The sequence below is a fragment of the Fundulus heteroclitus genome, chromosome 18, assembly GCF_011125445.2.
Source record: "Fundulus heteroclitus isolate FHET01 chromosome 18, MU-UCD_Fhet_4.1, whole genome shotgun sequence".
NCBI classification, from domain to species: Eukaryota; Metazoa; Chordata; class Actinopteri; order Cyprinodontiformes; family Fundulidae; genus Fundulus; species Fundulus heteroclitus.
Genome location: NC_046378.1, coordinates 23,525,939 through 23,543,647, shown reverse-complemented (window position 1 = coordinate 23,543,647; position 17,709 = coordinate 23,525,939). Strand labels below are relative to the sequence as shown.

The following is a 17,709-nucleotide window of genomic DNA, read 5'->3' as shown; positions in this document are numbered from 1 at the left end:
CACTATTGTTCATGACTCATGTTAATTTCTACTTCTAAGCCCTAATAGAGGTATTTTTTTAAACTGTGCAAATTAATACTTTTTTTTTTTTTATCAATTAAGCCCTTTCATTGCAAAACAATTCTCTCCACCTAGACCATTAAAGAATATCTAAAAATGTTTTTTGGTCATTTTGGCATTTAACAAATGGAATAAATTTTGGGAATCCTAACTCACAAACAATGTTTTGTGTCTTTTTATTCAGTGTTTGTACATCTCTGCTTCTGCATAAAGGACAATTATCTTTTTTACTGTGTGGCATTAAATCAGACTCAGCTGTTCCTATTTTAGGAAGGATTACCTAAACTATATCAGGGTTTTTTTTTTTTTTTTTGAGGAGCAGAATTTTGAAACCTTTCTTCAGTTTTAGAAGTTTAGATACATTTTATTGGTGTTTAAAAGTATTGCATATAAACAAAACCACTTGGGTCAAGTTCCACCCCGAGTTCTTCCTCCTCTGATTCAACCCCATTTCCTGTCAGCCTGTAGCGGAGTGAAGATAAGTGGTCATTATGTCCTCTAGCAGCCTAAGACTATAGCAGCATAACTACACAGATAACTCAGGGTAACCCAAGTTATCCCTTATCAAAAAAAGAAAAGACAATACTTGGACAGTCACCTTGACTCTGGATTTATCGAAGCACAAGACGTTTCTCAGGCTGAGTGTGTAATTAGTGGTGAGAAGCAAACAACAGTATGAAGCCAAACAAACTTAAACAACACCAAGATACTAAACACCATGAAACTATGGGTAAAGGTTGGGAATACCTTAAGAGGAAAAAGTAGTTGATACTGTCAAAAAGATCCACTGACATCAGAAAAGCCTTTGAAAGAGCAGGTAGGGATTTACACAGAGCCACAAAAGCGTCTTTTGAGTGTTCACTTTTAATTGCAGAGGCTATAAATCCGCACAGCGTCGGAGAACAGCTGATCAAACCCGCCTGCCTGTAAATTGTGGAACTGATGTGTGGTGCAGAAGCAGCAGATAAAGTGAAAATTGTCCCACTCTCCAACAACAGCGTCAAGGACAGAATAGAAAAAAATGGCTGAAAATGGTCAAGACAAGCTTAATAAGAAGAGTAGGAATGCTCCCTTTGCCATTCAGATGGATGAAACAACAACGGTGTAAGACGAGTCTGTGCTCATTGTTTATGTGCAGAACATTGACATTCTTATGTCCACAAATTTAGCAACAATGTCAACAGGTCATGATATATTTAAAGCTGTGGATTCTTAATTTGTATCTAATAACCTGACCTATGAAAACCTGGTTGCAGGTTGCATGGATGGAGCTGCAGCAATGACAGAAAAAAACAAAGGTTTTAACAGCCGCTTGAAAAAAAAAAAGCCCCAGTGTTTGATCTTTCCCTGCATGCTCCATGGTCAAACTTCGGCAGGTAAAAAAAACTTTCAGAAGACCTCAGTACCGACCTCACAAATTTTATCAAAGCCCGTCCTTTGAGCAAGAGAATGGTTGCCCTGCCGTGTGAGGATGAAGCGCACCAGACATTGCTGCTGCACACAGAGGTGCGGCGGCTGTCACGAGGACAAGAGCTTGTGCGTTTTCTGGAACTGAAAGAAAACATAAAAGAGTTCCTGCAAGACCACAATCGATCACTGCATGAAGAGCTGAATGATGAGTTTTGGATAAAAGCTGCATATCTCGCTGACATTTTAATAAGACAAACAAGCGGACTCAACGACCTGATTCAAATGTCCTGCAGTGCAAGGAAGCTGTGGACGGCTTTGTGCGCTAACTGGACTATAGGTGTGAAAAGATGTTGAAAAGGGAGCAGTCTCCGCTGCTGCTGAAGCAGTCAGCTGGCACTGTTTTTATCCAGCACATGAACCTGCTCTGCACAGAGATGAAAAGCCACTTCGCTGGCATGGAGCAGCATTTATCAAGATAAATATGGGCGATGGACCTCTACATTTCCACTATCAAAGGCGTGGAACACCTTGGCATGTGAAGGTGAGCTTTGTGACCTCCAAGTTGATTCTGTATCAAAAAAATATTTCCAAGAAAATGGATACAGAAAGTTTTGGATTGTCAAAGGACAGATCCTTGCACCCAGACTGGGCAAAACATGCACTGATGAGGGTTATTCTTCCATTTAGCACCAATTATCCGTCTGAGACAGCCTTCAGCGCTCTTGTGTCAATAAAAACAAAAGCCTGCAACAGACTTGATGTCCATCGAGACTTTCGGATCGCCGTGACAAATGCCACACCCTGGCCAGAAACATGCCAGCCTAAGGTGGCCATTAGTTTAAGACTGACAGAGAGGTCATTATTTAATACATTTTTGATAGACATGTGTGAACATGCCCAGTGTCAAGGGGATGAAGCTGGCAAACCCGAAATTCAGCGGACACAGTACGTTTAAGAAGTTTTTTGACAAGGATGAGTAGTGGCGGATGAAGCAGATTAATTAATACAGGACTTGGTGGAGATGATCTAGAGTAGGATGGTGGCTGGAGGGAGACTGAGCTGATTGGCTAGTGGCTGATGACTGAAAAGTGACTGGCTAAATAAGAAAAGTCCTGAAATTTGCAAAGTAAAACAAACAAAAAACCTAAATCATGCCATCCAGCGATTATTCTCTTGAATTTTTATTTTTTTTTATTTTTCATGCTTGACTGTTGTTTATGAATACTCCAGTTTTAAAAGAAAAACTGCATAATTCTCACAACAATGTTCTTGTAGTTGCTATCTCTGCTGTCCAACTACAATTGTTTTAATTCAACAAATAAGTTTGTAATTCACTTTATTCTTTACATTTTATGATGATGAAGAGATTAATGTTGAACATGGCTTTGGAAGAGGTGAGGTGAAGCAAATAATAGGGTGGGGCTCTGCTTGGCTTGGATCTAAGAAACGGGGGCGTTAAAGAAAAAAGGTTGGGAACCACTGACCTAAGCCCCTCTAACTATTTAGCAGTTTTAAGATTAGTCTTAAAAGTAGACAGGGTGTCTGCCTCACGGACTAAAACTGGGAGTTGGTTCCACAGGAGAGGAGCCTGAAAGCTAAAGGATCTGCCTCCCATTCTACTTTTAGAGACTCTAGGAACCACCAGCAGACCTGCAGTCTGAGAGCGAAGTGCTCTGTTAGGAACATACGGGGTAATCAGAGCTCTGATATATGATGGAGCGTGATTATTAAGGGCTTTATACGTTATAAGAAGAATTTTAAATTCTATTCTTGATTTAACAGGAAGCCAATGAAGGGAAGCTAAAATTGGAGAAATATGATCCCTCTTGTTGATTTTCATCAGAACTCTTGCCGCAGCATTTTGAATCAGCTGAAAGTTTCAAACTGCATTTTGTGGACTTCCTGATAGTAAAGAACTACAATAGTCCAGCCTTGAAGTAACAAAGAAGAATCTAAAACTCTAATCTTGATTTAGCAGGGAGCCAATGAAGGGAAAGTATGATAGGAGAAATATAATTTGTATATAACTTGTATATAATAGGCTAACGGCTATTAGCATCTCCAGGCAAAACAATGAAGAAGGTTCCAAAATGTAGTGAAAAAAAAATGCAAAAGATATAGGATTCCAAGAGAAAAAAAGACTGAAATGTCGCTGGGAGTACAGTATGACTATTGGTGTTCACTGAAGCAAAAACCTGCTGATTGCTCAGATGTGACTGCAGAGTTGACTGACGTGAGTAAATGTTCTGATATGAGGTTCTGAAAGTTGCTGTTAGATCATTTTATTTGATTAATAACAGCTGAACTCCGATCACGCCGAGCTGCCACTTTACTGCGAGGCATTTCAGAGGGTCAGGCTCGATTCAGCATTATTTAATTTTAATTTATTAATTAAGCAAACTGGGGCTATTTTTATCCACAAAAGGCCCCCCAAAAACATTATTAGGATGGAGGCTTGGCATATATAACATTATTTTATCATGATCAAACGGTTTTTGGTCTTTTTTTGAAGCATATAATGTGGCTATATACCTTTAATAAATGGCATCTCCTGGTCAAAAATAACAGCAGGACTTGAGTTAGGAAGAGTTCAGACATATATATTAGGTGGAAAAATCCAGATTTCCAGTAAGAGCTATAATGGTTCTTTTGCTCTTCTCCAATCTATTCCAATTTATTGTGGGGTTCATCACCTAATCAGTACGTCATTAGGCTGAACGATGTGTACTTGTGTTTGAATGCAACAGTCTCTGGAATGAAATGGCTGTCTTCTTCACAAAGACACTGATTTAAAAAAAGAAAACACTTGTCTCTTTCTCAACAGCTTTGTGTAATGATATCTCTGATCTGATCCTAGTTTATTTGTTATAAAAAATACTTTTTTTTCCAACTTGTACAATGAAAAGAATTAATTACACAAAAGGTGGAGGCCATAGGGCATCTTTCTTGCTTTCACTCACTTCATCCTTGCATCATCAGACAAAAGGAGTCTTGAAACACAAACTGAAAGAAGAACTGACACTAATGATGCTTACATGCTGCCTGTGTAGTAACATAAACCGCAAAGGCTTATTATTTATCACAAGTGCTGCTGCTCCTTTGCTGTTTGACACAAATTTATTTAAATAATCCATGTTAGGTTAGCTCACATGGTTTATTCTTAATAGGCTTTAAAGACTTAGCTGGAAATATGGATTGCTTCCAGTATCTTTCAACACAGACTACCAACTATTCCAATAAAGCTTAAGAAACTGAATATCTTGTTGTGTTTATTTATAAATGCTAAATGCTTCATAGTAGTCAAGAAACAATCTATTTAAAACTTAAAATAAACAACATCCTGGAGGTTATGCCAACAGTTTCTAATTGGTTTTGTAATGTAGTGGAGTGGATGTGCAGAGTAGTTTATTTTTAGATGTTGTCAGTTTTATAATAGATTAAAACCTCAAATAAGCTTTCTATATCTCTCACACACTTGAGAGTGTAAAGATGCATTAGCATCTAGCGTAACTGCGGTATTTGATTTAATTTTGTTTATTCATACAGCACCGATCCACAACAAATGTCATGTTGAGGATAAGACAAAAGAAAAACTGAGTGAGGTTATATACAAAAATATTTAGTCAATTATATTCATTCTAGTTCAGGAAATTATCCAAAATGGTAAAAAGTTTTCTATCTTATAAAAATATTAGTTCCTATCTGGGATGTATTACTCCACGCAACAAATTAGCACAATTTAGCACAAATTAAAGTAGGGTTTTTCTTAATTGTCTGAGTTGTGCTAATAGTAAAAGGTGGGCAATGTAAAATTAAAGATAAAAAATAAATATTAACTGAAATTGTCCACTCTGCCTCCTATTTTCAGGATTGGGGCAACCAAAGCTGCATAAGACATTCAGGGAGGATTTCTGTTCAAGCTGAGTTTATAAAATCATTTTAGGATTGTGAGATATAGTCATGTGAAAATAATGGCCCTTTTTATTCTGGTAGCCTGCAGAGTAATTGAGCCGACGACAGTCAAAGGATAAAAATCTTCATTGGTTCTTGGTTTCTTTGACGAATCTTCTGTCAGAGATAAAATGCCGCAAGATTTTTCAAAAGCAATAAAAAGCAATTACATTGACGTGTGTGGTTTTCAAGCTGTGGAAAACTAAATGCAACCACCTGTACTTTTACACAAATGGCTCAAACACATTATAAAAATCAATGCTGGTTCTCTGAGGGACACGTTTTCTGTATGAGTGGAGGACAAAGGGCTGTAGCTGTCTATCCACTGTCTGCGATCCCTCCTGATCTGAACTAAAACCTTTATTAATAGAGCCGTCAAGGTGAGGGACTGACTACTGCTGTTTTAACTCTTCTTCTTTAACCTCCTCGCATCGCTGATTCTTCCTCTTTGGTGCTTATTTGTGCCTTCAAGTTATGGCTTTCTCGCTGCTTCTCTGTCTCAAACTGTTATTTTCTTACACTTTTCCGTCATATAATGGTTTTGTGCTGCTTTATTAACAACAACAAGAAACTAAGCAGATAAAAAACATGCAAATTTCTATGTTATCTTTTAAGGCTAGTTAAGGCTGGAGACATTGGCTCAAAAAAAAGAAAGGAACAAATACAAGTGAATGATAAAACCACAATGTTAGCAGGATACCTGGTGAATAAAATTAAGAACCAGGGACATTTTTGTTTATGTAGAAACATTCATTATGCAGATTTAAATTGTATATTGCAGAGTCCAGCAGGATGAGTGAGAATATTCAAAAAGTTAAATCTTAACTTTTAATTTTCCACATTAAATGAAGCACATCCACAACAGACATCCAAATGGAAGCCAATAATTTATGATGTGGTTTATTGGGACTTCTCATGGGAAACAATGCAATTAATATCAGCATCAACAGTCTGGACTACGCGGTCTGGGTGGAGCCAAGCTTAAAGCAAACAAACAAAGAAACAACTTGGAGATATAAACTGTCCTAATAAACACAAAACATAAACTCTAATTAATTATTTGCTTTGAGTGGGAGTTATGTTCATCTGAAAAAATGCAAACATCAAAGTCAAGCCTACATATCCAAGCAGTGAAACATATTCAGTGTCTAATTTTCCCTGCTATATTTGTTCCACCCACGATCAAACATCATATTCCTTGCAAGAGGTGGGTTTCAATAGTTCAAACCAGTTATTACAACCATTTTTTAAATAATATCCACACTTTATTAAAAAAAAATGTTTAAATTTCTTTTTGTGTTAAAATCAAAGGAGGAATTGTTGTTCAAAGTGTGGAGGCAGCTGAAAAGCACACAGTGGTTGCAGCATTTTAACAGCCACTTCAAGAACTTTACTAAGAATTACTTCAATAATATTTCTAAGCATAAACTTAGCAAACTTTCATGTTAACGTTTTAACGTCAATCAAAACTCACCAATAATAAATTATAATGTTCTTTGATTCAGTGTTATTCGAAGCAGTTATTTGTTTGAGCTGAAAGTTTTATTGAAGGATAATTTATTCAAAAAAGCAAAAAGGTACAAATGAAATATTGTTTTTTTTTCTTATGACAATTTAATGTGCAAAGTCGTGAAAGAACCAGCGAATAAAAATAAATGTGATAGTGTTACTTGGAAAAAAATGCTTCAATCTGGGAAGCCAAATGGCCTCCAATTATCCAAGTTGCACTTGGAGGAATCCAATGAATTTAGGACTTTCATTTATAACCTCTAACACAAGTTTTTTTTACAAGACTGGTAATGTCTGTTTTTTAACTACAGGTCATAATCCAGACAGGATACGGATGGTGTGTTTTCTGCTCTTCATTCTTTCGTTATTTTAATACACCTGAAGTTAATCCAGTGATACAACACTCTGACCATATTGTCCGATCACCTTACTCACTCAAATAATAAATAATCTTTTTTTTAGGTTTTACACAGAGCAGAGCGGAGCCAACATTTACCGATCCGTCACCTACGGTCACGAGGAATTGACCATGACCTAAAGAGCGACATCCCGGATACAAGTGGCCGAAATGAGATTCCTCCAGAGGGTGGGTAGCCTCAACCTTAGAGTTAGAGTTAGAATATAGAACAGATTACTAGATCAATGTGTGCTTCTGTGCTTGTTTGTCTCTCTTGTTGTGTCTCTGCTCTGTCTTCTGTAACCCACAGTAGGTCGAGGCAGATGACCGTTCATACTGAGCCTGGTTCTGCTGGAGGTTTTTCCTTCCCGTTAATGGGGAGTTTTTCTTTCCACTGTCGCTTCATGCTTGCTCAGTATAAGGGATTGCTGCAAAGCCATGTACAATGCAGACGACTCTCCCTGTGGCTCTACGCTTCCCCAGGAGTGAATGCTGCTTGTCGGGACTTTAATGCAATCAACTGGTTTCCTTATATAGGACATTTTTGACCAATCTGTATAACATGATTGATGTTGACTTTGTAAAGTGCCTCGAGATGACATGTTTCATGAATTGGCACTATATAAATTGAATTGAATTGAATTGAATTGAATTGAATTGAATTGAATTAGGTCGAGGAGCTCTGTCATCCAGGGGAACTCAAAGTAGAGCTCCTGCTTCTTCTGATCAAAAGCAGCCAGTTGAGGTGGTTTCAGGATGATCAGGATGCCCCCTGGGCGCCTCCCTTTGACGGGTTTCTGGCCACGTCCCACTGGGAGGAGACCCCGGGGAAGACCTAGGACTCCTTGGAGGAACTATATATCTTCTCTGGGCTGGGAATGCCTTCAGAATGAGCAGGAGGATGTCTGGGGTCCTTTTGATCTGTTCTCGCCAAGCTTGCACCATTTTTGAGATGGAGGACTCCTAACCTGCTCACCCAAAACGATTGGCTTTAAGTCATTACGTGGCATATTGACATTGAAAAAAATCCATCAATCTATTCAGAATCAGAGTGATAGAAGCTCGTTTAATTTAATTTCTGTTTGGGATTAATAAAGTATTTTGGAATTTGAATTGATCCTTTTATAGAGACCCATTGTGATTTGATTCATTTTATAGTTCAAGCTCTGGATCAAGGCAACACATCCAACTCAGCCTAACGCCTCTTGGTCATGGATGTTAAAATTAATCTGGTAGCAGGTTAAACAGTACTTTTATTTTAAGTGATTTTATTCTGATTTACTCCTGCTTTATGTTTTTTTTTTTTTTTGCTTTGATTTGTTTTGTTGTAAGAAATCATTTTTACAAAGTAGAATGTTTACAATTAAATGTTTTAAATAAAGAAAGACAGTTTGAGAATGAAACTCCAGTTTATTGACTGTGTACTCTGCAGAAAACACCCGCACAAATGATGTTTTAATGGAGGTTAATCCCCCCCCCCCCCCCCCCCAGAAATATGATGATACAAACTCAGCATGAAAAAAAAGTTTGTTCATATTGTCACATCTTTAACATTTATACACGGTGGTGGCTGATCATAATTTAGACTTCTATTGCAGTTGGTGGCATGTTTAACATTTTATTTTCATATTATTGGACAAAGAGGTGTTTCATTTCCTAGCTTAAATTTGAAAAAGTCTTATTTGTTAGAGCAATGGCTTTTAAAACTGAACAAAGCACAATGTTAAATCTAGAAAGTAAATCAAGAACTGTATTTCTTTTTTTAGTGTTTGAGATCATATCAACTTCTCTGGAATATCCAGCCAAAAAAAACCCATTCAAAGAGACAGCTTTTGCAATATAACTCCTTTTCATATCTACACACACGATTTATTTGATGCACCTCAAATTCACTGCTAATTCAGCCTCCTTTGTAATTTATTTGTTGTCTCGTTTCCCTTTGAAAACTCATGCATCAAAGCCCTGCTTGCTGGACCTCTTTCATAACTCACGAATGCTTCGAAACGGCGTCCAACCTCACGTGACCCTCTTGTGTAGCAGCATTTGTGATGATGAGTTTAGCACATCAAAGGTAAGGCAGCCATGTCCATAAATTGATATACACAGGTGTTTCAAAACGGAAGGTCCTGACAAATAAAATGCACAAAAAAACAAAAATGGACATAAAAGAGCCACATGCCAAATGTCTGACTAAAGCGGAGCCATCCTACTTCTTAGATTTGTCTCGCTGTGGGAGATCCGGCCCATTAAGGAGGCATTAGAGAACCCGCTTTACTCGGAGTGAGAGATGTCACAAAGTAAAGTCAGCACGGCTCTGTATGACTGATGACTCACAGAGGGGCACCGTCTCTCCAGAGATGCCAACTGCTGCTACAGAGAAATGGGGCTGTCTCTCAGAAAACCAGGATGGTGTCCAGATTGTGCTAAAAGCACGTGTGCAAACACAACAACTACAGCTCTGGGTCTGATTTTAGAAGATCAGACGGCCTACAGAAGTGAAGTCCATAGCCTCGTCAGGTGGTGTGCCGACAATGACCTAATCCTCAGCACCTCCAAAAATAAAAATCAGACCCCCGATCTGCGAATGAATAAGGTCGGATCACCCCCTTCCCCCTCCACATTAATGGGAAGATGGTGGAAGAGGAGGATTCTGGGAGTTATACGGATAAACTAGCTGACCTGGACTAACAACACAGCACACCTGGTCCTGAGGAAACAGAAACATGCCAACCTACCACCAGAACTACTTCTGAACTTCTTTAGAAACACAATAAAGTCCAGCCTGACCAACAGTGCCAAAGTCTGCTCAGCCGCAGAAAGCCGCGGCATCCATCAGGTGGTGAAGGCGGCACAGCACATCACCAGACTGGAGATCCCCACGGGACGTTCACTAACAAGCTTCAAAAGAAAGGCGACAGCATCCTCAAAGACACCACACGCCTTGGCCACCTCATATTTTAACTGCTACCTTCTGGTAGCTGCTTCTGGAAAATCAGAACAAAGACTGAGAAACACATAATTTAATTAAGGCAAGCCGAAGCAAAAACATCAGCATTACTCCAGGTTATAATTTGACAAGCAGTTTCTCCAATATTCTTCTTGCGTTGGGGCACATGTCACAGATAATGAATAATGAATTTCCTCAATTATTTTTGTTCATTTCATGATTGTTGGACATAATGTCCACCCAACCAGAGGAGATAACAGGAAAATATCAGAATATGGGGATTTCCACATAACCTTCAGCATTGCCCATGCTGGGGGTTATTTGCTTAGCTTTGAGGATAACAAAGTACCTCAAGCTATTTTTCCATAAAAATGTTCTCACCACAGATGTGAACAACAGGTAGTGGGCTGTGTTTTACCTACATTTAGTATTTTTTATGCTTTTTTTAGCCCTGTCTGCAATTTTGCTCTTGCATGAACTTTTAAAAAAACAAAAATTGCATTTTGTTCCACAGCACAGTCACTGAAACAGTTTTGCTCCATTGTTGCTACAACTTCTGAGAAGTCTTTCAAATATATGTTTGCTCTTTCCAATTTAACTTCCCCCCGTTTCTACCTTTTTGAATGGTACACAGTTTTATTGTACTTTTCTTCTATAATGACAATAAAAGTTTCATTCAACCTACATGTGAAAACAGTCAGATACAGTATGGAAACGTATGTTGATGTCATCTAGTAAAACATAAGGTAAACAAAGATCCATGCTGCACCCGAAACATTATCCATAGTTGTAAATCATTCATCTGCAACAGGGGGAACACGACCCACATTATAGTCATATTCAATAAATTAGAATATCACAAAAAGTCAAGTTGCTTCAGTATTAAATAAAGTTAAATACTCTATATAGAATTACTCACAGACTGATGTTTTAAAGCCCACTTTTAGTTAATAACAATGATTTGTTTTTGCTTATAAACAAACCATGAAAAAAAAGTTTAATACAGAAATGTGGGCTTAATAGAAAGTATGTTTAATACTTATTTAAAGGTTGTTTTTTTCAAAAGGTACTTTTAATTTGACAGATAAGCCTCATTGGAACCCATATTCTAATTTAGTAAATATATCTATATGGATTACAAGCAGAAATTAGTAGTTTCATATCAGAAGCAGGATGATTACAAGTAAACTTATGATTCATTCATGATGGCAAGTTATGAAAGCAGTGAGAACCTTGTTTAACAAGGACAGAGGAAAAACGATGAAGAAAGATTAGGAAACAAACCTGTTCAAAGAACTCATCCATAAAGCCTTTGTCCATGCCAACAGCGACTTCATCCTCTTCCTCCGTTGTCTCCTTGCCCTGAACAAACAAACACACATGTTATTATGATCTAAAAAATCTGATCTGAATAAACATGAATTTGATGCCCTGCTTGTAAAAGAATCAAATGTGGTCATAAATAGCATGAATGATGATAACAGCGACAATGTTGGGATGATACACGATCGCTTTTGCATAATTTGAGGTTAAATAAAACAGCCTCGACAGTCTCGCACCTTCTCCACCCATCAACTGATTAGAAACAAGGAGCACTTAACGACACTCATAATTAGAAACACTGAAAGGGTGATTAGCAACTTATTATTTAATTATGACCTGATAGCAGACATATGCTATGTGTTTTTTTTTTTTTTTTACATCTCTATCAAGTTTATTGTCAGTGCTCTATATCAATAATCTGATGGATGTCATTCCGCAGAGCTCCACACTGCTCCACACGTCCATCTGGAATCGCTGCCATTCAGCACCACATAATTTGGACGAGCCAATCAGGATCGCCGGGCCGGATTTTCGTAGATGTGACGTATAACAGAAGCGACTGTTTGGATTTAAACAACAATGGCGAAGAAGCAGTGAAAAAGCAAGCGGTAACATTGATGCTGCTGTTTCATTATTGTTGTCCAATCTACTGAATATTAATACTTTAAAAGAACACCAGAGAACGGCTTACTCAAATTAATTAACAGCATATTTGTCTTAATGTATGTCACCTTCTGAAATTGAAGAAAACAATAAATATCTCTCATTTATTCATTCTCTGCATTTAGTAAATGCAGGGTTTCCGCTACATGTATTTGATTGTGGCACACAGCCACAACGAAATAGAAGCTGCCACACATTCAAAATGAATTAAAAAAATATGTTAAAAAATGTAAAGCATGTTATATAGCATGTCTACTGTATATTTGTGCACTTATTATAATCGTAATCAGAGTAGAAAGTAAATTCAAATATTGTTAAAATTCACTTTATTTTGAAAAACCAGCCCTTCCAGCTCCTGTCTGTCTCGCTGCGAAGCTGCCAGTGAATGAAGCTACTGGTGGCTACTGCGCTGCGCTGCTCTCTGTAGTGAAGGAAAACTAGAGACGATAGTAGTTTTGCCACCTCAGTGACTCTCACGCTATATTTGGGGGACTTTTCAGACCCCTCTAGCAACTTTTACTCAAAAAAGCAACTAGAAACAAATCTAGTGACTTTTCTCTGTGTTTTGCCGATTTAGGAACTTCGCATGAAAGCAGCTATCTGTCTATCGTTACCGGCTCCATCCAAATACCCTTAATAATAGCTTCTAGCTCCTGTTCCTTGACCCTCCACAGGGTCAACAGTAAGAACTCTATCGTAGGGAGGAAAGGAGCTTTGGATTTCGAATTTGGATAGCCTTTGACTCCGTCCTGACCTGCCACCTCAGGATATTCCCAAATGTCCTTTCTCCCATACTAAGCTTGGGAGGATCTGCTTAGCAGTCAGAATGTGACCTCCTCAATAATAGGCCGACATCAGGTCACCAGGTCTGAACATTTCTATAACTCATGTAGAGTTAGATAGAAAACATGAAAATAAGGGGAACATTGTAATTTACCATCATGTAGCCGGTGATTCATCATGAAATAAATATGTATTCCTAATCACATATCAGCCATTATGCTGCATTAGCAAGGATCTCATGCGGCTTCATCTCATTCATCTAGCCCCTGTCAAACTCATTCACCTCCCCATTAGTGGCTTATGAAATCCATTTGCTTATCAACATTGTGATGCCAGAATGCACTGTGCATCTTTCCTTGCCAGATCTGCCTGCTTCATTTTAATCGCAGATTTTAGAGACGTAGGCCCGTGACTTCTGATCCAACTTTAACCCAAGATTTGCTTTTCAAATCTTCACTTCTGTAAAGGAGAATCACTGAAATCTTGTTTGTCAAAATCCCCTAAAATGAAAGGATTTTCATGAGCGCCCCAGTTAGACTAGGGATAATGGCAAAGCCTCAGATGAAACTGTGGATGAAATATTACTTTTCTTTTTAGTAGAGACCGTTACGGAGTTCTTCTCTTGACAGTACTCTCCGTTCCCTTTCAACCATTAAGTCCAATAAATATTTAAAACACACGGTGTAACAGAGATATTACTATTAAAATCATTATTATGACCTTCATGAGCATGGGCTGGCTGCTCCATTCATCAAAGCCAGTAATGTTAATGCATTAAATGCAGGAGGAGACAAAAAGATTGCAGCCAAATGAGGAACATAAACAAACTCTGATGGGGAGAAGTAACCGCTGTGTGTAAAATTAATCGACAGCTGTTTAATACCTTGAAACTACTGTATAAGGATACTGTGTCTTTCTATTTGTTGAAATAACTAAAAGGTATTTTTATTCGTTTCTGCTAAGTTTGCAAATAATGGAAGTTGTCTAAATAATTTAGTTCAACAGGAGGAGCCAAAACAAGCCTTCTCACTAAAAACAAAACCATTGTTTGTAGTCAAAGTTGTTACCTGGTGAAGAAAAGGACTCAAAGTTATCTATTTTAAGTCACAATGAGGTGACTAAAGCGAGAATTCTGATGAGAATTGAAAAGATCATATTTCTCCATTTATGGCACCAACTAAATCCAGAATGCCCTTAATATTTCTTTACACAAAAGCCCTTAATAATCCATCATATATCAGAGCTCTGATTACCCCGTATGTTCCTAACAGAGCACTTCGCTCTCAGACTGCAGGTCTGCTGGTGGTTCCTAGAGTCTCTAAAAGTAGAATGGGAGGCAGATCCTTTAGCTATCAGGCTCCTCTCCTGTGGAACCAACTCCCAGTTTTTGGTCCGTGAGGCAGACATCCTGTCTACTTTTAAGACTAATCTTAAAACTTTCCTTTTTGACAAAGCTTATAGTTAGAGTGGCTCATGTTACCCTGAGCTACCTCTATAGTTATGCTGCTATAGGCGTAAGGCTGCTGGAGGGCATTAAGATCATTTTTTTCTCTGTGCTACTTTTTTCTTACTCTCTATTTATTAATTATCTGTTTTTTCTCTTCGCAGATTGTAGACCTGGCGCAACATTTCTCTATTTAGCTGTGAGCAGACCATCAGCTGAATTATAGCTGCCAAATAACTAGATGTTCTCTCTATATATAGATGATACACTTCTTGATTGCTTTTATTAAAGACACGTGTGCTCATAGAATGCAAAAAAGGGCAGAAAATGCAATTCATAGTTTCACAAATTTACTTCTAAGCGAATTATTCCACACATATAAATAAAAGCTAACTGAGCTTAATGCAGGGTCTACTTGGGGGTAAATTGATGCTGTTTATAGAGTACACCAACTGCCAAAGTTGCTTAAGGCCGGTTCACGCGGTAAGATTTAAAAATTGTCAGCCGATTTTCAAAGCCAGAGAGACACCACACATAAAAATAAAAAATTATAGCTATAACAGGTTTGCTCGTACAGTGTGTTGTGTCCGGTCAAGCGGCAAGCACAACGCACCACACGTGAACAAATTTCACTCAAGTTCATTCAGGTGTCAGACGGGAAATCTTGCAGAACTTCTCGAGATTAAACGTGAGTTTAGACTAAAGAAACATAGACAACAAGGAAGAATAATGGTGATAGTGTGCAAAATACGTTTGACAGAGAAAATACATTAAAACGGCGTTGGTTAAAAGAGTGGAGACAGCACAAACAGGGGCTCTATGCTTGCTACACTATGATATAGAGGTGAGTTGTGTTTTTTTTTTTTTCTATGGCTTCACCTTTCCTTCACCTCACTTTCTGATTGGCTTCACGTCACATTCAACAGGCTGCCTGCTCGTTTGTCCTTGGGGAACACTCCAAACGCTAGGATACGGGGCATGGATAATCCAACATGTTGAATATCCCTGATTTGAAGTTGGAGCGGTTGTGACATCTGAGCAGACCAAATCACTCTTGATACACCACACACGGCAGGAATATCTCTTAAGATTATCGTAAGAGGCATCCCGTTTATCGGGCATGCCCGAAGGGGAGTATCGGGGCAAAAATCGGGTTAATTATCCTGCTGTGTGAACCAGGCTTCAGCCTCTTCTTATCTTAAGCAGAATCTTCATTCCATCATTATATGGTCTTGGACCGTTATTTCTGTGTCTCACACCTGAACAAAGGCAGTAAAGAAGCTGCTGCTGTGACTAAACATACTCTGTCTTTCTTCCCATAGACTGGACTACTGATCAAAGCTAATCTGTTTAACTGTTTCTCTCCAGGATGGAGCCACTGAAGGAGCTGTTAGTGTCATTATCTGTCTTCACTGTTTCCTTTAACACAGAATATACTCCTGGATCAGTGCTTTTGTGGGGTCTTTTGCATTTTTGTGTGATTGCTTAAGTCCGCAGTTAGTGACGGCAGATGACTGCTCACACTGAGCCAGGATCTGCTGGAGGTCACTTCCTGTTAAAAGAGAGTTGTTCCACTCCACTGTCGCAGTATGTAGTATGCTGAGTATAAGGGATTGCTCCAAAGCCATGGAGTCAATCCAATTAGCTAGGCCTCTTTGGACAGAAAACATATTGCCGACTGGCATTATAATCCAGATTTTAACATAATCAGATTTTAATTTCCCAGATAGTTTTCACTTATTGGTTGACTGAAATGGATCAAGGGAATCATCACTTCTAAGTATGTGTAGAATGACCCTGATCTAATCTATGGTGGAAAGGTTATGAAACCATTAATCATGTGTGGTGATATTTCAAATTAAACGACCGGATACCAGAATATTAAGGCTTTTTTTTTATTAAAAGCCCATTCTTCTGTCTAAAATCATTATTATTGTTGCACTATTCATGATAAAATTGGAACATGTGTTTTATGAAAATCAAAATTTCTAATCAGTTGCAATGTAGAACAAAATCTGCTGGAGATGTATTTTCCTCAAGTTCTTTGCTGTGCCAAAACACAGTGAAGGAAAATCATTTTGTGCTGCTAGGCTTAAATTAGCACCTTCTTCTGTGTTGGGCTTTAACATAAGATTAGCTGACAGACATGACCAGGAGGGAAGAAGATATGAGACACAACGAAAAGATGAGTTATAACACAGAGCGTAAATCTGACAAAATGTCCTAAACAACCGAGTTTAGAGAGAGAGATGCTGAGACTGTTGGCACAAACCTTAGTGAGAGGAACGCAGAGCCACTGTGATCACACTAATGTTATCTGAGCCCACTCGAGATATATTTAATTCAGCACAAACAATTTTTTTTATTTGGGAAAACAGTTTCTATTCATCATAGAAAGCTTCCTTAAATAACCTCGGGATACAAATATCTGAGTGAGTTAAAATTTGATGCTGACATACATCGAAGGGTAGCTCCTGTTGCTTTTCATTTGAGCCGCAAGAAATGTGTTCTGTCCAAACCCTGGTTCTGCACAAAGAGGAGAACTCAATAAAGGCTGCCGCAGCAGGATGCAGAGGAGGAAAACAAGCAGGCATTCAGAATAGGCTGTGAGAGCGCTGTTCACCCACCACAGAGGGACGCTGCACCCACCCCCCTGCAGAGAGATAAGGGCCCTGGTCTGCTGGTTCTTACATTTTTGGTCAGCGGCAGAGAAGACGGCACCCCGAACGTCCACCTCCCACCCAGATCTGGAGCTCCTGCTGAGCCTAAGAGTCTGCGGAGGCCCTTCGCGCCGCACTCTAGACTCAGCCCACAGACTTGACTATCCACACACAACAGATGCTCTGAGCCAGACACAAAAACATACATCTACACATCACAAGCTGACACACTTATAATACACAGCAGATGGCACACACGCAGAGAAAACAAGGTCCGTATGAACCAGTCCTCGGTGGACTGCAACCCGTAGAATGCTCTGCCTCTGGCCTCGTGCTGGGGTGGAACACCCCGACGGCTAATGGTGTGGTGGCCTGATTATGCACTTTATTCGATTAGAGAGTTTCTCAAGGCACCGCTGTAGCAGGAAGTCTCTCCATGAAGACAGAAGTGCCCTGACATCCAGGGCACACAGAAACACAGGACGCAAATTTAGTCCATGAGCGGGAGCGTAAATGGTAAATCATGGTCAGTGAGCTATAGGCATTATGAATTTATATCAGA

The 17,709-nt window shown here is 38.8% G+C and overlaps 1 protein-coding gene across 1 annotated transcript in view; it reads right to left on the bottom strand.

The window, feature by feature from the left end:
• Positions 1-17,709, bottom strand: part of stx1a (syntaxin 1A (brain)) — a gene marked incomplete in the record, with an annotated part of 89,545 nt that overhangs the window by 43,963 nt on the left and 27,873 nt on the right. The window contains 1 exon segment of the mRNA XM_036149937.1: positions 11,559-11,636. Within this exon segment, the coding sequence (XP_036005830.1) occupies positions 11,559-11,636 (78 nt within the window).